A 22,671-nucleotide genomic window follows, 5' to 3' on the forward strand; every position below is an offset into this window, starting at 1 on the left:
AGTCCTGAAAATTAGAGTATGTATATTATCATCTATCCCCGTTCTATTTTGTGCTGCTTACGAGGTAAAAGGAGTTGCACGGTGAGAAGTGGCGCTGCCTTCGCAATAACCAATGGAACATGTCGAGCCGCGCTGCATGCGCGCGGAGTGCACGCATGCGCGGCAAACACTCGAACACGAACCGCTCTCGCTCTCACTGTTTGCAGCAGGGGTTGTCACTTGTGTTTACGACTTCATATTCGCCCCAGATTGAAAAATTCTTATTACGAATGTTGCACAGCTTTTTCCACGTTACCGTTCCGTGATTAGACACCCTCACCGGTAAGCTTTCCGTTGCGCTAAAGAAAATGGGCACAATAAAAATTGGTTGTCGGTTCCTTTAAGCATGACTTCTGGGAATTCGAAAAGAGGCAACGACTTTTATTACGCACCTTTGCTGTCATTTATATTAGCCAATCGGATGCATGCATGAGCCCCGGTGTTTTTCTATGTTTCTACTGCTTAAGTAAAGCGGTCTTTTAGCGTTGTCTTGCAGAGATAGTCGTATTCTTTGGGCCCCAACTACGTTAGCAAAATACAAAAAATTCTTGCGAAAAACAAAACCCCAGAACAAGAAATCGGACTAGTACTTACTCGTTATAGTGGGACAGAGAATAAATGCTAAAAGAGCGTGTACCATTTCGAAAGGCGCAACCGGAGGAACATCTCCCGGCTTAGAATTTATATGCGCTGCCGAGGGAACAGTATAAACAACTAAATACCATGTGAATGGCGACCACTCTTCTTCGAAGTGTTTTGTTTTCTACATCTGTCATCAACTCATCTTTTATCTTTTTGACACATTGCTTAGCGAGGGCAAGATTGGAGCCCACGCTTCTCCAAGGTAAGTACATATATAAAAATATCTAGGCTTCAGGAGCATGGAACAATTTAGGCGGTTTTGTTGCGCCCGTAATTCGGTGAAACAACAATGCGGCAATTATGTACATTACAAAATTCCTCCCGCACTGAATGCCAGCAAATTAAGAAAAAGGTGGGAAAGCCTTTCAATCAAGACGTCTAACACGCGCACAGCCAATTAAAAGATTAATGAGGAAGTGCCAAAACACTGTGCATTGTTTCGGAGAGCCAATTATAACAAATAAAAACGGAAGCTAGAGCCCGCAGAGTGCGGAATCAGACCACAAAGCTGTTTTGCCAATTGTCATGCCTATGCCAGTGGATCCTTGTTAAGGTTATCGCATCATTAACGTTGTGTAGTTTCCACCATTTATGTTTCGTAAATGTAGATTGATCGAATGAGTAAGTTCTTGAAATTATTTACAACGGGGCTAGCAACAACCTGTTTGTTTCGGATGTTTTGCAAATGATTTTGCAAGGGCCAATGATGCCAGTGGATCCTTGGCAAAGTTATCGCATCATTAACGTTGTGTAGTTTCCATCATTTATGTTTCGTAAATGTAGATTGATCGAATGAGTAAGTTCTTGAAATTATTTACAACGGGGCTAGCAACCACCTGTTTGTTTCGGATGTTTTGCAAATGATTTTGCAAGGGCCAATGATGCCAATGGATCCTTGGCAAGGTTATCGCATCATTAACGTTGTGTAGTTTCCATCATTTATGTTTCGTAAATGTAGATTGATCGAATGAGTAAGTTCTTGAAATTATTTACAACGGGGCTAGCAACAACCTGTTTGTTTCGGATGTTTTGCAAATGATTTTGCAAGGGCCAATGATGATGTCAGTGATATTTTCGATGGAGGCGAAAATTTTTGAGGCCCGTGTAGTTAGATTTAGGTGCCCATTAAAGAACCCACCGAATCAAATGCCTTCTCGTAATCTATGAAGGCTATGTATAGGGGTTGGTTGTATTCCGCGCATTTCTCTATCACCGGTGGTCATTAAGGGTAACTGACTGGATTCCAAGAGATGGCAAACGCGCGAGGGGGAGACAGAAAATTAGGTGGGTAGATGAGATTAAGAAGTTTGCAGGTGTAACGTGGCAGCAGAAAGCACAGGATCGGGTTGATTGGCGGAACATGGGAGAGGCCTTTGCCCTGCAGTGGGCGTAGACAGGCTGATGATGATGATGATGATGATGATGATGATGATGATGATGAAAGAACCCCATGTGGTCGAAATTTCCGGAGCACTCCACTACGGCGTCTTTCATAATCATATCATGGTTTTGGGACGTTAAACCCCAAATATTATTATTTTATGTCAGTGATGTGGTGCGGCAGGTGAGACGGTGAAACTGCTAAAGTTGGTCGCTGTGTTGAATATGTATACGTGATACGCGGCAGTCAATGACAAATAGTCTGTTCTGACTCGCCGTTAGAGCAAGGTGCATGAGACTAGAATCTCGGCGGACCATTGTAGACACGTGTGAAGCATTCAAGGGCGGCGTTGAAGTGGTGTGCATTGGACTAGAGTGCCTCGATGCGCGCGCCCCCGCTTAGAGTGGTGTCAGCTTTTGAAAGGGCAGATGCCGCCTCCTCGGCCTCGGCGGCAGCGTTGCCGCCATTTTGAACCCCCTGCCCGGTCACTTGTGCGTGGCGCGCGTGCTGTTTTTGGGTCGGTGCTCGTTTCCCTCCAGTTTTATGCGCTCGCTACCGTCACCATGGCCGGGTGTTGCATGCCGCAGTGCACCAATCATTCCAGAAACGCTGGGAGCTGTATCGTTTTAGAAGATACGAGGTTTCTTTGGACAGTAAAAATCAAACGTGACAAGCGGCATCCGAAGAACACATTATGCACTTGCAGCGTACGTTTCCGGCCGGTATTTCGAATGCACATGCACGAATAATTCTGCCGGTGTTAACCTTGCGTAATAAATGGACACACTGATATCAGCTACATGCTCAAAATGCTTTGGTTCACGTGTGCATGAATCCTGCATTTTACTTCGCAAACATTCTTTACTGCACTTGGTTGGTCCTGTATGTGCCTTTGACTTTTGCTTACGCTATTTTTTGTGATTTCAAATGTATCATGGAATATATTATACGTGTTTGTCTGCAGATCAGATCCTTCTTTTTTCCTAATAATAATTATTTGTGAGAATTTACGTCCCAAGAACCCCGATATGATTATGAGAGGCACCGTATATAGTGGAAGGCTCCTGAAATTTTGACCATCTGTTGTTCTTTAACGCGTACACATAAATCTAAGTACGCGGGCCTCTGTCATTTCACCTCCATCGAAATGGGGCCGCTGCGGCAGGGATTCCATCCCGCAACTTTCGGGTCACCAGTCAAGCACCATAACTAAAACCACAGTGGGTTCTTTGTTTTTATATTCCTTTTCGTGTTTCAAGTACGCCTTCTGTGCTGGTCTGATGCCCACGTATGTAAGTCTGCAGTTAAATGTTTTTATCCTTCTCTGTTTCTGTGTTTCAAGGTTACATTTTCGTCCTGTCTTAAATAATTACGCAGTTCCTGTTTTTTTAATCATTTACGATCACTGTGAATCGACTAGTGGCAGTTGTGTTTTATTATGTAATCTGCGTTTTATTTGTGTAGTTGGTTCTCTCAGCGCAGCGTAAATGCGCACAAATAAATGGCCTGTACACTGGATAATAACGCGCGCGCACACACACACACGCACACACACACACACACACACACACACACACACACACACACACACACACACACACACACACTGAGTATCTTATTTCTTTGGGCAAGCATAATTTATTTATTAATAATGTAAGCCCTGAAAGCTCATACAGGAATGCGCATACAAACAGTTCTCGCAAAGCGTCTATGCAAAGAAGACGCATGAAAACAACAAGAAGACGGGGAAGCATTGTGTACAGTACACACGCTATGTCAGTAAAAAAAATACAAGAAACAAAGTCAAGTTGTACAATGAGTACGTCATGGAAAACCAGTTAATGAAATAAAAACTCACAGGCTCCCTTATGCGTTCGCTTAAGACGGCTCGAAAGCGAAAGCCATCTTCTTCTCCGTTTTTTGCGCACAAAGCGCGGTTTAACATTGCCTCCAAGATCGGTTGCACCTCACCTGGCTTTGCACTGCCTTCGTGATCTGCCCCCTTTTGACCAAGCTACGATGTCATGCGATAAAGACATCATATGACGTCACGCCAAATTTGTGAAGCCATGATGATGTCATATGGTGACGTCATCACGCGACGATGATTTTTTGCATCCCTCGTCCCCAACGTTGTGGTACGCTGACGCCGTAGACGCGGGACGCCGACGGTCAAGTTTTGCGTTTGATGAGGCATTTAAGGCTTTCGACTTAAAAAAGACGTCCGCCACGGTGGTATAGTGGTGACGGAGCTCGGCTGCTGACCCGAAAGTCACGGGTTCGATCCCGGCCGCGGCGGTCGTATTTAGGTGGAGGCGAAATGCTAGATGCCCGTGTACCGTGCGATGTCAGTGCAGGTAAGAGATGGTCAAAATTCATGGAGCCCTCCACTACGGCGTGCCTCATAATCATATCATGGTTCTGGCAAGTAAAACCCTAGATATTATTGAAAGAGACAAATAAACGACGCCGTGCATCTGCCGCACAAAGTGTAAAACAGTATTGGAAATACTCAATGATATGTGCATGCAATTGGGCATGCGAGAAAACCTGCAGAAACTGGAGATACAAAAAGAAGGAAAAACGCACTGATACTGCGCGCATGCAAATTTTTACGGGATACTACTTAACAACGTATTCATCGTTTCCATAAGGACTCAAGGTGCAACTCGATGCCGATACAGTAGCGGCTACAGATTGTGAGCAAGAAATGTCAGCAATAATAATGATAAAGAAGCTCTCGTTTCATTTTAGCAGGATATTCGCACCATACTGCCCCTCGGCCCTTTATTCTGTGTACAATATGTATGACGCCATTTATAATAAACGAGTAAATTGTTTGCAAACTTAGCTAAATGAGCCACCTTAATCGCGCTTAGGTAGCTTCGCAACACTAAATTGTGTGTGTTCAGATACATATACTGCTGCTGCTGACATGTATACAAATACTTTAAACGATTGTTTGTGTATTTGGAATGCAGAGCTTACGAGAAAATTAAGTAAGGCTTTAGACTTTATTGTTTCCGGCGTAAGGAAGAGGATTGGGTTTCAACATAACAGTCTACGTCTACCTCTAGCGCATAACACATGCACAGGCCGTCAGCTTAGATGAATTACATGTTTCCTTAGTAAACATTTAGGCAACAACAGCAATAAAAGCTGCCCAAGCTTCAAAAAGAAAAGAAAAAGAGAAAGCTCACTAGCGTGCACTTATTTCCGGACGTATCCGCGCACCGCAAGCGCTTTGTGTAGCGCGCTCCGCATGCTGCCGGGCTGCGGCGGGATTCGCAATGGCGGCCGTCGTAGCAGACGACGCGCCTGTCCTCACCCTCAGCGGAGCGCGCGGGCATCAAGGCACCCTACATTGGACGTAATTGTGGCGCCCTCGTGCGTGGACTAAACTAGCCATCGCGCATAATATTCGGCCATAGTTCGTGTTATGTGGGTTAATCCTTGCGCGTTCACAAACAAGCTGGCGAATAGCGCATTTGATTGAGCACGTGATTTATAATTGAATATTTTCGTAAAGACGCGAGCAGCTTGAGAGCCGGAGGAACACTGGCGCACTCGCGAGCCGTGACGTAAAAAGCTGCTTACTGTGCGAGCGTCTGCATTCCGGCGAACGATTTTGTTCCCTGGTCGGCATGTGCACGCAGTCGAACCATATCGGTTTTCTTCAGCTTGGCGCTGAAATCGAGCGATTTGAAACGGCTGAAACTTCGGTAGAAGACGACGGCTCCGCTCCAAGCAGCATATGACGTCACACACGCCATGGCGAAATGCCGGCGACGCCGGCGGTGCACGGAGTTTACAGCCGGCGGCTTCTAGGACTTATTTTGCATTGAAAATATTCTTTTACAGACCATTTTTCGTATATGTACAGGCACAATAGACCCTCTATTTCTGTTTTTCGCTGAAAACCGCAAACTGTTGGGTGCCCGTGTCATGGCCCCTTTAAGCAATATCTGGACAAGATTTTTTTCATGTAGCAGTAATGCCTCGTAATAAATAGCGTATGACATGAGCCATGCACAAGTGAAATTAGAAAATTTGCGGGCATAAAAAGGAGTCATCTCGCGCTAGGCAGGAGAAATTAGAGATCATTGGGAGAAAGCTTCGTCCCATTGTTGGCCTAGAAATAAGCTGATGACGCTGACGATTAGCAATAGTACATTGAATGCCACAGTAAGAGCCGTTAGGAAGAGTCATTTAAAGCCTATTGTCATGAAGCTTTAAACTACTTTGGACTGTCATTATATTATATGCACGAAATGCACCAGAACTCTCACGCACGCCTGCCTTGCTCATCTTGCCTTAACAGCCACTGATTCGAAATACCTCGCTTCCTTTTTAATTAAGGCTCGAGCCTCGATGAAAGTGGCGATAGATCTATATCAGGAGAAAGAGTACGGAAGCTATCGCGTAGCCCTCCCGATCGGCTCAAGGACGCACGTTTCACGGAGATGTAGTGGTTGGAAAATAGTGTAGATCATGAATATCCAAGAAATATGTTCATAAAATGCTACTACTACTACTACTACTACTACTACTACTACTACTACTACTACTACTACTACTAATAATAATAATAATAATAATAATAATAATAATAATAATAATAATAATAATAATAATAATAATAATAATAATAATAATTGTTACCTTCAGTAATGCATGGTAGATAACAGGCCAAAAGGTGGCTTGCAGGGCTAGGCCGGCACATCGGCAAACGGGAGAAGGCAAATATCAATGTAATTGAAAAGTTTGTCATTTATCATAGCAACACGGGGAAAAAATAAAAAAAAAACATGTGACTTATTTACACTAAATTTAAACACAGTAACAAAGAAAAATCTAACCAACAATAGCAAAACGATTATTGTAACGGCAGAATATGAAGACACGGATACCGCTCATTTAAAGTGTTTATACCCAGTATGAAACAAACTCACAAAAAGAAAGTAAATAAATAAAACTGTTCTATATCCACGGCAGGACGATGGCCTCTCCCAATGACTTCTAATTTTGACCGCCTCAGTAGTACAGTGGTCACAGTGCTCCGCTGCTGAACCGAAGGTCGCGGGTTCGATCCCGGTCACGGGTTCGATCCCGGTCGCGGCTGCCGCGTTTCGATGGAAGTGAAAAATGCTAGTGGCCCGTGTACTGTGCGATGTCAATGCAGGTTAAAGAACCCCAGGTGGTCGAAATTTCCGGAGCACTCCCCTACGGTGTGCTTCGTAATCATACCGTGGTTTTGGCACGTAAACCCCCAATTATTATTATCATCATTAGCATCTCCAATTAGCGCTGTCCTGAGCGAACTGATGCCGTTTTATGCCTGCAAATCTTTATGCCTGCATTCCCCCCATCGGACCCTCTGTGAGAATGGACCAGGACGAGTGCCACCAGTTGCTCTGTTGGTATAGCATTGCAAGAGCAATGCGAAGGTTGCGCGTTCAATCTGTACCGGCGGCGAGTTCTTTTTGTCCACATTAATTAAATTTCCCTAACTCATAATTACTCCGTATCAATTAAAAGTACAGAGAGCACCCCTATTGTTTTCGTGGCTTCGTGGACTGAATGACAAACTGTGATTGCTCACAGACTATGTTGGGGTGTAGCACTCTGACGGTGCTATGGTCATGAGTCATGACTTTGTAGGGTCGTCACAGACTCTTCTTCGCTTTCATTTTTTTTACGTTCCCTTTCCCCTTTTCAAGTAGAGGGTAGCAAACTTGAGAGTTGCTCTAGTTAACCTCCCTGTTCTCCTTTATCTTTCGCTCTACTTGTCTGTCGACGTCATATGGGTAGCTTGAACTACTTAATCAGAATGTCTTGCCTTGCGCGTACATCACGGTGAAAAGCAGCGTTGGGCTTGCAACAGGTGCTTTGCTCGCTTGAAGCGAGCGAAAATAAATTAAAAGAAAAAATAAACAGAAGACTGACGTACCCATTTACAGTGAAAACATCCAGATGTTTCCGATAATTTCCAATCTTTCTTGCGCACTAGGCTACTATGCGAGAGTGCGCATTCCGCGCATGCCTCGTAGGTGTCGCGGTCGAAATTAGAATGAAACTCACAGGGTCATTATATGCATTCGGTTTTTAACTGCCTTCGTGATAGACCCACATTTGACCAAGCGACGACAGGTGACGACGTCATCGTGTGGCGTTACGTTATGGGACGTCATGATGACTTAATAAGGGGATGGCATCACGTTATGATGATTTTTTGCATCGCTCGAATTGACGCTGCCAACGCGGGGCGCCGACGGTCAATTTTCATGTTTCATGAGTCATCTACGGCTTAAAAATCAAGTTGCGTCGTTTTACGTGCCCCGACCATACCGTAGTGGGAGACATCGTGTTGATTTCGACCAGAGGGGGTTGTTCTATGCCTGCCTAAATCTAAGTACATGGGCGTTTTTGCCGGCTGCCCCCATCGGACTGTGTCCACCATGGCCGGCGATCGAACCCGCGTCCTGGAGTTTAGCATTGTAACCAGGGGCGTAGCCAGAAACACTTTTCGGGGGGGGGGGATTCAACCATACCTTTTGTATGTTCGTGCGGGCGTTTTTATGTGTGCGTGTTTATATACGCAAGCAAAAATGAAAATTTGGGGGGGGGGGGGGGGTTGAACCCCCCCCCCCCCTTGGCTACGCCCCTGATTGTAACGCCTTGCCTTCTAAGTAAATCAGTTTATTCTGATAAATTATACACTGAAAACCCTAGTGTCCTTAAATTCACCACCATGGCTTTATTAACAGATGACAAAATCAATGTCGTAAGTTTGACTCTTGATTTTTCCGTGAAAATGTCCAACGGTTACGTCATTATTTCAGTGCGTTTTGTCTTATCTTGGCCACATCGGCTGAACGAAATTTCCTCAAACTTGGTATGTTAGGTCTCTGGCTCCCTCAGAAGGCAATTCACTTCATTCTTACCGATTATTAACTACGTAGGTCCCAGTAGATGCCGTCAAAATCTATGACGTCGCGGCGACTGCTGCGGGAACTTCTAGGAGGCGCCGCCACCCGCACTTTCTTTTTGCTCGTTTTCTCGCTTACCAAGCGTCTTCCCGCGGCAGGCGTGGTGTTTTTTGTATTTGAAAGGTAGTTTACTAATACGATAAAAATATTTTTTTCTTTTTGGTGTCCCTTTAGCAAATGCGAAGCAGTCACAGCTCGTGCACAATATGATCGCACGATTTGGTTCCTTGTATCCACCTGCTACGAAGGTGTTGTTGACAGGTTTTCCCTCTCGTGATTCTTACTGCCCACTGCAAGCTTCAGCAGCACTTATATGCCATATCCCGCTCGTCTTTGCTTCGAGTTGGTTAATTCGCCTCCGCACTGCGAATCTGCTCACCTCTCGATTAGCGTGCATGGTACACAGCGACTGTCTACGCAAAGGCGTTCGTTGAAGGTTCGAATCTTGCACCAGGACAAGTTTATGACACCGTTTGCACTGATAGTGTTCGCTTCGTGCCGGTTATAGTCCCAAAGTGCGACAGCGAGGATTTGGTTAATCTTGACTACCTGCGTTTCTCCAAAGCGCAATTAAATATGTGTAGAGCGGAGTTTTTTCGTTTCGTGATATATGGCAAGGACGGCCACTGGGAGTTGAACCACTGACCTCGTGCTCCGCGGTGGGACTCCATAACCATGAGTTTACCACGGTGGATGAGGGAACTTGTCACAGACAGACAGGAGACGTCAAAGCACAATCGCGAGGAACTTGTTCACTCACTTTTGGCCAAAACTGCTGCACACGAAGCTGGGATGCCTTCTCGAATAGCAAGGTTAGCAGCTGAACCATTCCACATCCGCCTGGAATTCCCTTGCAGATGCCTGTAGTTTCGGTGTAGTGCACTTAACGCCATATTAAACTATGACCCCCATTTGCAATAACTAATTATGGTGCTATTGATAAACAAGTAATTGGTTCATTTGTATGTAATCTCAACAGCCCTGCTTTCTCTCCCTACTTCTCCTGTAGGTACTGATTTAACATTGATATCACTTTAGACAGGATGTGTTGAGACGTTGCAAGCTTTTAGTATTAATTTACTGATGTTTTAACTCAAGGATAGGTTGAATAACTGGCTAATTGACTGGTTGGTCGATTGATTCATTACCTGCAACACTACAGACAAATTCGAAAATTTAACAGACACAACGCAGTGGATAATAAAGCAACTGGGAATCGAACCTACGACATATATCGTTTTTAGCGGATGAATCCTCCCGCCGCCACGGTAGGCAGTGACACATTATGTTCGGCGTTTCTCCCTCAGTATGTTAAATGCTGGGTAAGCATACCAGGAAAATGCCACACGAGTAGATTCACGCACACACATAGCTTCAAGTTTAATGCACATGAAGCTGCGACAGCACAGCGAAGAGACAGTTGACAGAATTCTTGCACAGTTCGCAAGTCGCGGTAGGTGACACACAATGAAATATTTTTTATATATATGTAGTGAAGAGATAAACATAATTCACGCCATAAGCGCTGAAAGAGATCATTCCTTTCAGTTTTGCTTCTTTTCTGTAACTTTCTCACACTTGAACGTGTTTTTATCATCACGTTCTTTACAGTAACGTAATTTTTTACGTTAAAGTTTGGTGAGCTTCCGGGACATAAGAATGAAAAATCTGGACACTGCACACAAAATCACTTAACGTGGAAATGGTCGCGCGATGTACATTAGTGCTTTAATTTTCAGAGTTTTAGTCATCAATGACCGAACCTCAGTGAGCGGGAAAACTTAATTTTCTCGCTTTGCCACGTGGTATGGAAATGCAACAAGCAATCCAGAAGTCTTCAAGATCCCTCCTCAACAAAGACCAAGGGAGGCCCTGCTTGTCAAGACCCCAACGAGTCAAGACCCAAACGACCAATCAACGCTGCTAAGCCGGTTAAGACAAGCAGCGGAGGACCATGGTTTCTCGGATTAAGGATACCGTGCGTGCCGTCCTAATACTCTTAATTTAATCAAACTTATTCCTTTCAGCACTTCTCAATATATTTTTCCTCATTTAATGTTCAACCTTGTAGAATTGAGAGTGCATGACATGCGGCTGGCTCGAGTACGCCAATACTCTGATCTGGCTCGTGCAATTTAACGCATAGCATGTACATTAGCGCTCCATTGGCAGGAGCCACTTATCAGTTTTCTATATCTCTGCAAGTTAACCGCTTTTTATGTACTTACTACCCTAATGAAGTGCTCACACAAGTAGCTTTGTATAGCTTCGTTTCCAGTGAGTGCATTCTGCATAGCCCATAATAAAGGGGTACACGTTCTATTAAAATGTTTCACAGCGTGGCACCTTGTTACCAGATCGATAACGCAATGTGTCGTCCTTATTCCAAACGTCATGAAGCGCTGACGAACGCTGCCGCAACGCGGCAAGTAGTAGTTGCACAAGAAATACAAGCATTATATACAGGTATAAACACGGCTTAAATGTAACAACCAGAATTACCTTCAGTGTAATTAAAAAGGTTTCAGATGTCCATCAACAGAGCTAGCGAAACGTGTAATCCTTTCTTTTTCTTTATCATGTGAATACTATTTTCGAAACACGGCCATGGCTGCACTGCTTTGCCGACATATGCACAACACAGGGAAAGGGCACACGTGGTACACGAACACTCTCAAACGGCTCTACGCATTTCCTGGCGATGGCCACTAAGCCTCGCCTCGAACGTTCATCACATACGGAGATGACAAACAGAAAACGTTGCTGACATGACACGAACATCGAGGAACGCTTGAAGAAAAGTACACGGAAGTAGCATATATCTGACTGTACAGAATGTGCCACGCAGGGTTAGACGGAATGTGACATTGCATGTGTTTTAAGGGGGAATCTTATACGAGCATTGATCCATCCCAGAAAAAAACTGCTTATTTACTTGACGTCTAGAGATAAGAGCTTTGCTTTGCTTTACACATTACACGCCTGTAAAACATAAAACAAATCAGCTATCCGGAAACAGGCATGTTGAGTTAACGACAATTCGTTCCTTCCCAGTAAAGCAGATTTAGTCATGACCGAATCACTTAATCATGGCTGAAAAAGTGCTAGTATTCAGTGCCAGTTCAGCTTTTACGAAAAATAATGTTTTCACGTTGCTGAAGTTGAGTCGGCAACAAAAATATTCAGAAGAAAACATGGCAATTTGTAACATTCTCATTGGACCCCTTGCCGAAGAAACGGGGCTAATAACGTTATTTATAAGAAGCTCAACGGTTAATTCAATAAATCATGATATTGACAATAAGCTCACAAAGTTCTTATTGATGTTAACGCTAGGATCTAGTCATTATAAGAACACTTTTCGTGGCCCGACCTTCGGTCAAGCCAATGGACACCACCTCCGGTGTAAATGCAGGATGGTGTAAATTCCATAAGCAGAATACTACGGTGAGTTTTCTAACGTGGCTTTTTAAAGTCTTATCGCGGCATCTGGGATTGCATCAACGTGGCGCGAACACCATTCCGTCCAGCCCTCCCGGCCCACACCTAAGCACCGTTTCTTCTTTATTGTGTACATACAACACGAAATATGCACAAGTGACGTATTGGTTCTAACCTTCTAATGTTCACAGGTTCACGACTATTTCTAAGCAACAGACGGCGCTTCACCGAACGAAGAGATAACACTTGCAACAAAGATTCTTTTTTCTGCATAAGGCACAACTTAAGAAGGTGAACGGAGTCAACAGGCGACGAGTCTGTTGTGGTCTACTGTATAGCAGTAAGCGTTCAACGCTAAGTCTGAACGCTCTCTTGACAACGGCACCCCTTGCCTACACGAACATGACAGATATTTAACAAAGGAAAGTGCCAGCCCCATCTGTCGAGTGTTTGAAGCATCGAGCAGATTCATGGTCGCCCAGGGTGGCCAGTTCAAGACTACAGATAAGAACAGCAAGCACAGCGATTATGTATTAACATCACAGTCTCTATATCTGGGTAACTACATGGCGCAAAGCTTAAAATTTTTCATGGTCATCCGCGTCTTAACGTCATTTCAGGAAGGTGGAAGTTTCTTCTGTACCTTGATAACGTATGTCTGGCCATTCTAGTTCAAAAAGGCTCTGTATGGGTTGTATAGTTCCTACATTCTGGTGTTCCTAATGTCCATCAGCTAGATACTCGGGCCAAGCGACCTGCTATAAGGCGAAGAGGCATTTTTATTTGGCTGAAAAAAAGTTGCGCCAAAGAATAGAGAGCCCGGAGCAAGCCGTCATTTGCTGGAAGAACTGGTTGTGTGAAAGACATGTTGATGTTGCACTGAAGGCCTACGCTTGTAATAGTAATGTCTCAAAAAAAATGGCACAAAAATGCACATCAAGAAGGGTGTGCAGCTGCGATCAAAATTTTTTTCTGGATAAAATGTTCCTAAACTTTCTATTTGTTCACCGCTTTTCACGTGTCTATGTGTCATAACAACCATGCATTGCTCGCACATTGAGCAGATTTATCGAAAACAGTGACAAGAAACTGCAAGGTAAGTGTGACGTAATGAGACGTGATGTTAGTAACGTATCTGCTGAGTCACGGTTCTGGGGAACCAACTTAGGTCATTCTGAGCGCTTTCTCGACAGGATGGTCGCGTTTTCTTCTTCACGGAATGCGCTTCACGTCTTTATTATTCTGCCTTTAGAAGTTTAGGAAACAGAAAGTGAAGGACGTTATAAAAAGCTGATCATTTCAGCCTGTTCTGGACACATAAAAGCAGAATTTATGTCACTCCCACAAGAGAAAAAAATTCTTCAGATGTCATTTCGCTTTTTCTAACTTGTTTCTTGAATCACTACTAAAGCTGAATGTTTACATGTTTTCTTTCCTAGTGTTATTTCATCAGTACAGCCACAATACCCAGCAAACCCCCATCAAAGCCACATTTAAGGTTCTGGTGTCCGGAGTGTGTTTCTAATCCAACATGAAAAAAGCATCTAAACTTAAAACTTCAGTGTCGCTATAGGTTCTGTCTTTTCAATTACTAAACATTGTGCAGCGAGGTCATAACTTTCTTTCGATTTGCAGAAATGGTACTTGCTATCGACAATTTATTTATTACACCCCCAAATCCAATGTACCCATAACGAAGCTTCAGCAAGCGGAAATGACACAGGGAAAATGGACAACACAGGACTGTCTCCTCACCGTCGTCCGGTCTCGTCCTGTCTATTTTCCCTGCGTCATTTCCGTGTGCTGATGTTTCATTATGGATCCATACCAACAAGCCCAACTGCATACCCTATCGAATCTAATGTCACAAACTTGAAAGACCACACGAAAAGTCATATTACATGGAGAGCGGTAAGTTGCCGTTGTGGTTAGAACAAGGGCAAATTCGTTGCCTTCAACGCACTCCATTTTACCTTATCAAAGATTTAGATACTTTCGATGAAGCGGCAAGAATCATCCAATATATGTTGCAAAGCAGAACCATAAAGGCCGAACCACATGCAGCGTTTTTGTTGGCGTTTTCTGGCGTTGCGTCTCTCGGCGTCGTCACATGAACGCCGCCAGAGAGGGCGGCCAACCACATGAGAAGCGCTGAGGCCAGCGCCAGCCAAGCGCCGCACAGTGTGATCAGAGGGAATGAACCTGAAACCTCACAAAGCAGTGTGCAGTTTCCGTCAATGGACTTACAAGAAATATCCCAGAATATAGCTTTGATGTCTCATTTGCAGCATTGCAGTACGAAAAATTACAATGCCGCCGAAAGTTCTATTTTTTTATATTACATGTAGCGCCAGCTATTGAGATTAAGAACAATCCCAAGCGCATAATATATGGCCTCTGAGCTTGAAGCAGCACTCATTGTCGCACATCTTTAAGGCCACGTATTCGGCCAGTACAGTCATTCCTGCCAAGCCTACCGATGAACTTGCGTATGGTTCTCGAAAACAGTTTGAAGTTATCACGGACGCTTTGCTGTCGAAGCTTCTAGGGACAAAGCTCAGTCAAATACAAGCATCAGCTGAGGACTTGCGGGCCACACAGTGCACGGCGACGACTAAATAGATCTGAGGCGGGCGGCTGCCATTTCAGCAGCAGCGACGACGCCATTACGTAGGCGGAAGTCGCTGCCAGCCGCGCGCTGACTGGCTCTCCGTTCATCGAATTGCTTCCGGCGTCGATGCCGACGCTGCCGATGTCTGGAACGTCCCGAGGCGAATGTCCTGAGGCGGACGTCTGGAACGTCCTGAGCGTGGACTCCGAGTGACGCCAGGGAACGAAACGCCAGACGAACGCCGGCAAAAACGCTGCATGTCGTTCGGCCTTAAGGATCACGTGATGTGCAGCTATTTGCACATTGGTCTTCATTGACACCTAAGAGCTATTTACTGGTGCTTGCACTTCGGAAGAGACATAGGACAAATACCTCGACCGCAACCAAGGTTTGACTGAAACAAAACGAAGAATAAAGGAAACACAGGTATAAAAAAAGATTTTAATGCCTTTTTTTTTCTATATCGAGAACAATGATGTCGTCACTTATCGATACTTTCACACCTTTCCTTCAGCGAGTTACTCATGTATCTTAGAGCTGCGCATGCGCAATGAAATTCAGGGACGCGTCCCGTAATGATACAGCATAAATGAAGAACTTCAAGGACAAAAAGAAAAAAAAACGTGAAACGGCCACTTTGTAGCCAACGGTCACCGAGCACAGCCGTGTAAATTGTACACCGTTCAAAGTTTGTTGCTGTTCAAACATCACCGCCATCTTGGATTCAACCGTGTACGTCATACTACGTCACCAAGTTTTGCGTGCGTGAGGACTCGCATGCACTTCATTCAATGTCGCTTTGCGCTGCGAGTCCGAAAACCATTCTGCGTAGCTGCCAACATTGACGGGGCCCTCGATGCTGAAATAATAACAAAACAGAGGACCTTACGAAAGACAACACGAATTTTGGCAAATAGTTCATGATGTATATACCTAACAAAAACAGTGCAAATTCTATCATGCTTACATTAGTAACGTTGTAAGGGAATTTCGTTGATGATGTTGCCGCAGATATTGCGAATATTTATATTATGAAAAAAAGATATAAGCATAATTTTCGAAACATAGAGTAATGGCTTGCAAAAACGAAAATATTGAAAAAAAGTAAATAGCTGTGTTTTAACATTCTTCTTGAGCCCCATTTGTAAAATTCGGTGAAAGCAAGACTTCTTCACAGTAAAAAACTGACTTTAGTGGGAGGCATCAGCCATTATTCCCGTCATCTAATTTTATGTCGTAAATTGAAGCATTTAGCACCATTTTCAGCGAGGTACCTTTGAACACATAAGAGTTACAATCTAATGCACAACGACAATTATTTGTCATAATATTTCTTAATGGGTTAACAGAAATGTAATGACAATCAGAAGACAAAAACAGATCGCATATTTCATTTCGTTGCTCTTCTAATAAACTTAGTCGAGAACACTCTGCCCTTTGTTTTTATTTGTGCCTTAGAATTAACCATAAGAACTGACGTTCTTCAGTTTCCTCTCCGCGAATGGCCTATTCAAAGAGTGCAGTACAGAAAAACTAGCTAGGCCGTTAGGTGACCCAACTACATCCGGACTGACATTGTAAACATCGATGATTTGTGCAATTTTAGTTTTTGTGTTGATGTTCTTTTGTCTGTGCAGAAGAAATGCATACCATGTCTACTCGAAGTCGAACATTTCTCAAAAACAATACATATGTAGGAAATTATTCTTTGATCGCACGTATTGCACCGTCCATGAAACAAAAACAAAGCCGTACAGTGAAATTGAAACCACACATTCGGTATCAGTCAGAACTCCCAAGAAAAGCAAGGCGTGTTGCCCAACATGTCACTAAAAGCCTGGGGAAGGCGCAAGAATTTGGTAATTCATAACCGTCCACGTCATAAAAGGTCAGGAACCATTTGATTTTGAATTCATTTACGAGTATCGACAAAGTACGATTTTCACTACGCACGCCTGGCTTGTTCCTAGGCAATTGCGACTGCTCCTGTAAATGCAGTACCATGTGTGATAACAAAATAGAAGAAAATCATGCGCCTAACATTCACGCTTCTTCAGAAGTGACAGTTACTGCACAAAGATCGGCCGTGAGAAGGCAAATCGCCATTCTAGAGTTTTGTGACATCACAGTGTCGTGACGTCCCCTGGCAACAGATCCTCCATGGTGTTAGGTTCGAGTGTACCAAGTGTCAGAACGCCATAACATGATGAACTCGGATCCTTGAGTCCATTATAAATACAAAACATGAACGTATATTTGCAAGGTACGTAACAGATGACATTTGATTAAGCTACTTAGGTGCATGAGCACAAAAATGTAATCATTTCAAGGACACTCTTTGCAAAGTTACAAATACTTCTGAGAACTCAGACTCAGTCTTAGTGCAGCAAGGATCTGTTCCTAATGCAGTGATCCCATACAATGCAATAGTTGCTTCGTACTCAAGCAACTAATGTTTAACCAGCGACTTCACGTTTAACCAGCAAAGTCTAATCAATTCCTCCAAATGAAAGCTTGCGTAGAAAGTGAACATGAAAGGTTTCTTGCTAGTGCCATTTACACCTTCTCAGAGCCCAACTTCTCTGCAAGATGCTTTGAATCAAATAAGTTACAAGACTATCCAATGACGTCATAAGATCACCGCGTGTGTGTTTACAGTCCAAATCTGAACCAATTATACAATATGACAAAAATAAAAAAAAAATAACCAAGAAACTCTTGCAAATATTCGATATGTGCCAGGCATCCGAAAGAGCTATCCTCCGACGTCCTAAGATACCACTCCTATATTTTGTTCCTACGCGTGTTCATGGAAGCATTGGTACTGAAAGACATTCGGAACATCTCCTCAAAGTATCTTTTTTTTCTGCAAACTTAATATTTTAATTACAAAAATATATACGTGCAATATGTTTCACGAGCATACCGGCTTATATGTACACACGTTTCTACCTACACACGCACACACTCACACACAGTGTATATATATATATGTACTTGTACGGCCTGCCTCGCTGTCGCAGATCACTGAATTCTAAGAGACCGATAAGTTCGGTAGACCATTACATATTTTCTTTAGAAGTAGTCATGGACCAATGAACCGTAACAAGAAATGATCAAATATAACGGATTTTGAGGGTTATCACTCCAGAGCACCATCTAGGACCACCAACACATGGTTGCTAAAGATCGTCCAGACCTCAAATTAGACGTGCAAGCCAAAATGACGCCTATTTTACGCGCACTGGCTGGAACAAGAACGAAAGAACGCGTTTTAGTAAAGCCTATTCCTATAACCTGTTGCTACTTCAAATGTCCGTGACTGTACATTACAGAGCCGCTAATCCGCGTCGTGGAGTCGACCACACCAAGTGGGGTTGTCTCTGGACCTTTACGTATACGATTTATGTGTTAAATCAAGATGGCAACATTAAAGCTTGTGAATGAATTGTGTCAAGTCAAGACCATACGTAACTGCAACAAGGGATCACCTTCCAGACTTTGGTGTAGACATGTGTGAACACAAGTTTGCGGGACTGAGAATCGCACCTCTGTGCCTCAAGATTCCGAATCATATAACGTGAGATCGACTTAGATTTTCTTCTCACCCAACCGACACGCAGAAGAAACATTCGCCGTTTCTTTTTAATATGTACTTCCGTTTTGTCACAGGTTCGTTCATCGGATAACAAAGTGACTTCTTTCGCCGCCATGCCACTATACGAATTCGTGCATCTAAGCTAGGCAGACGTAAAAATATCTGCAGAAAAGCTAAACACTGCAGAATAGATGCACGTCTCTATGATCAGCGCATTCATACAATGAACGTATTTGTCCTTTCGTAAATGAGATAAAATAATATCGCACCCTATCGCAAAAGTAGGGGGAAAATGTAACGTGCAAGGCTTCTTACATGGGCTGGTTGGTTCACGAATATTATAGCATAAGAGCGCAAAATAAGGGACATACAAATACGTGTCCTGTGTGTTCACTGTCCCGTATCTTTAGATGTTCTGCCATAATGCTCAGGAAAAGAACCTCAGTGGTGAACCAGGGATCTGTTACAGCGAGGCATTTCGTTTCACGGTTCTCCTTAACGCTAACAGTGCTATTGTGTTTTATATTATAACCCTCTTTTGTTTCGATTCACTCCATCAGCCTTTTTTTTTTCATTTGACTTCTTTGTAAGCAGTTCTGTGTCTTTGATTTTTTGTTTCAGTTTTGTTTTCTCTCTTTTGTTGCGGTTGCGATCAAGTCGAGAGCGAGCAATGGTGTCCAATGGTTTCCCTTCGGTGACAGTGCTTTTTTTTGCGACGATGACAAAGACGACATTTGAGCACCCTTGCAGATGGGATGCAGGTGGGCGGTTGATGAAGTGCTCCTTCCAAGAGAACCAGGTGCGCCTAGACGTCCTTGGGCTTTTCGGAGGCCACCACTACGAGCATCTTTTGTAAAAATACCGTAGCGCTGTCTGCAAGCCGAAACGGAAAGGAGAGAGATAGAGACTGAATTAGTGTGACGTCACGTGAGGGATGTAAGGAGGTTTAATACCATGAGATTACATATCACTCTAGAAAGTTAGTTCACGGTAATACCAGGTACTCGGTACAGTGTGAAACAAGACTATCACTGCAAAAATCTACTTCCTTGATGTGGCTGTAAACTCATGAAGGAAAAAAGGGCACGTGCTGGCTTGAAAACCGGTCTAAATCTAGCCCAAGGCAATCCCAAAGAGGCACCACAGCGATATATAAATCTCAGCTAAACAGTTTGCCATGCCAGAGTGATGAAAGGTTGTCTAACAAAGATTGTTCTGGACAATAAACATTTCGAGAAGCTCCTCTTCCTCTTCATTGAGTGCGGGCGAAGGTGACCTATAGGCACACATAAAAGCGCCGCTACTAAAAATCGCCGCTGTCTTTCTCGAAACTGGGCTCCAGCAACATTGCTTGTTAAACGACATTTCCTACTCATAACCTCCATCTTTCCTTGCACTGCTGTTGTACTTTGTGAAACATAGTCCAGCAGCTCCTTGTTTTTTATGCGATGTACACGTAGTCTAGCCAATATAAGCAGTCTTCTCAGCCTAGTATGCTGTATAGTCACAGCACAGGTGAAAACAGGTTTTTTTTTTTTCTAGACAGAAACTCGGTCGTTGCAACGTAAACTTCAGTAGGCTCATGGGGAAGTAAGATCTCATATGCGTCAGTTATGTATAAGATTAAGTTTCGTGGGAGTGCTGCAACATAGTAATTTAGTAAAGATTACTTTTTAGAAGTTGACTACGACTGGCTTAGCAAAAGGGGGAGGGGGTTGGGGGCGCAACACCCCCTCCCAGAATTTTTTCAATTTTGTATATATGCACGTACACATACAAACACGCATGAACATATATATATATATATATATATATATATATATATATATATATATATATATATATATATATATATATATAAAGGTTGGTTGAACTCCCCGCCCCCCTCGAAAAAAAAGAACGTCCGGCTACGCCCCTGTTGGCTAAGACTACACGCAATTATAAACACACTGAAGGCAGTCATCGTCACATAAGCGAATCACATAAATGACTCGTACCGAATGTTCCTTGGATCCACCGCGGCTTGTTTTTCCAGTAGACGAAGACGAAGTAAACGGGTGCTCCAGTGGCAATGATCAGGGCTCCGAATCCTGTAATGAGAGAGGATTGTTATATTATTCGTAAGTAGTGAGACAGCAATAATATACTTATTGAAGATGCAGATCCGAAGACAGGAGTTTACAAATTTTCAGCTCTGATTTTATGCTGCTTCTCTCCGCTAGGCTGGTTCCCGACAGAGGAAGACCCTATACAACCAATTACCTTGCAGAAGTGTTTGATCCAAGCAACTTGGTGGTTTCGGTGAGTGGACTACATTTTGATGACATACGAGCGCCGAAAACAAGGTTCAACGAAGACATACGCTGGGCCACAATTTGACCGTACTTCTGAACCGTAAGTTCGGGGTTCCCTTCGTCAGCATGACTTTGTTCCAGCTGAAAATGCTGAGGTGACACGTCCACGTGTTGTTCATTAATGCGCGAGGCGCGATAAAGGTTCTCCGAATTGATTGTTCGAACAGAGTGGTACCGAGCAATTTGCGAAACTCACCAGTTTGCACGGGTTCCGCAATCATGGGTACAATCGTGATGAAGACGGTGGCGATCAGGTAGATTATGGGCCAGATAAGGTTAACCTGCAATCGAGAAAGTGCAAAAAAACATTCAGAAGTGCTTTGGCAGGGGTTAGTTGGTATGGTATTATTGTGGGCTGTAGAGATAGCATTCGTGCATCGGAAAACTGACACAAGAACGCCTGATTCGCGTTCGTTTTGTGTTCCTGAATCCATATTCTTGTTCACGTGTACCAATGTGCTATCATGCAGCTTACAGTGATACAAAAGCAAATGGCTACGTTAGCCACAATAATGATCATTCTACTTCTGCTAAGAAAGAAGCACTGAACGTATGGCACCAAGTTTCGGAGCATTAATTGGGAGCTTTAAAGCCGTTTGACAACTACCCGTTCTTAGCGTGAGGCTACAACGGAACCCAAACATGCTTCTCGAAAAGAAATACCCTCCGAGTCTATGAGAAAATTCGTCCCTGTCCGGCACCAGAAGCCGGGACCAACGTTTCTCTTGACGATCCCCCTAATACCTGAACTAACCAGGTGGATAGCAGATTGGAGCACAAGGCCGAATTGAATTCAAATGAATTTTCTATATTTCCAACAAGTTGGAGGAGACCGGGTAGAAAAGCTGCAACTGCAGCTTGAAAGAACACCCTGCCCCCTAGGATCACAAGGCGTGGGCAGCGTGGAGCTACCGCAAGCTCAGACAAAAATACAGTACATACACAATTTTACAAAAATACGTCAGAAACACTGGGTAACATAGTCCAGAAATGAAACAATTGTCCGAAATGAACAGTTACGTGTAGAGCAGCCGCATATTCCAAGCAACACAGAAAAATAACACGTAATATAAATGTTTAGAAGACGCTAAACACTCAACTGATTCGCACATCTGAAATAGGCGATGGTATGAAATATGAATATGAGTCCCGCTGATTATTTCATCGACAATTCCGAGCCCAGGGTCACTGACTTCAAAAAGATCGATATAAGTTTCTTTGTAACGTCATACTACCACGGGTGATTGACAATTTTCTTTCCCCGGTCACGTTTCAACTTTCATTTTTCGACCCTCTGATTTTCAGAATTTGGATCTTAACCAAGCTGCGCTTAATTAAACTTGAGTAATCTTTCAGTAATCTTATTAAACTTAAATATGGAAGAGCTCCGTTACATTAAAACCACGTAATTTCAGCCCGGCGTACTAGTCACATTTTATATGAATTCCAGACATGTAAACTTGTGTGCATGCTGGTACGAGTATAATTTGTTTGATTTGATTTTCATTGTCTTTTTTTTAATAACAGCCTATGTATAGCAAACTATAAGTTACAATTTAATAAGCGTGTGCGCATTACACGAGTAAATGTATACGTGCACATGTCGTTATATGATC

General features: G+C 43.5%; 1 protein-coding gene across 1 annotated transcript in view; it reads right to left on the bottom strand.

Annotated features, from left to right (window-relative positions):
- Positions 1-15,525: 15,525 nt before the first annotated feature.
- Positions 15,526-22,671, bottom strand: part of LOC119401455 (large neutral amino acids transporter small subunit 2) — a 121,529-nt gene continuing 114,383 nt past the window's right edge. Inside the window, exons 10-12 of the mRNA XM_037668277.2 lie at positions 21,252-21,336; positions 20,699-20,791; positions 15,526-19,574 (exon numbers count right to left, since the gene is read on the bottom strand). Coding sequence (XP_037524205.1) covers positions 19,507-19,574; positions 20,699-20,791; positions 21,252-21,336 — 246 coding nt within the window. The 3' untranslated portion in view covers positions 15,526-19,506. The remainder of the gene's footprint in view (positions 19,575-20,698; positions 20,792-21,251; positions 21,337-22,671) is intronic.

The sequence above is a fragment of the Rhipicephalus sanguineus genome, chromosome 8 (genome assembly GCF_013339695.2).
Source record: "Rhipicephalus sanguineus isolate Rsan-2018 chromosome 8, BIME_Rsan_1.4, whole genome shotgun sequence".
Lineage (NCBI taxonomy): Eukaryota > Metazoa > Arthropoda > Arachnida > Ixodida > Ixodidae > Rhipicephalus > Rhipicephalus sanguineus.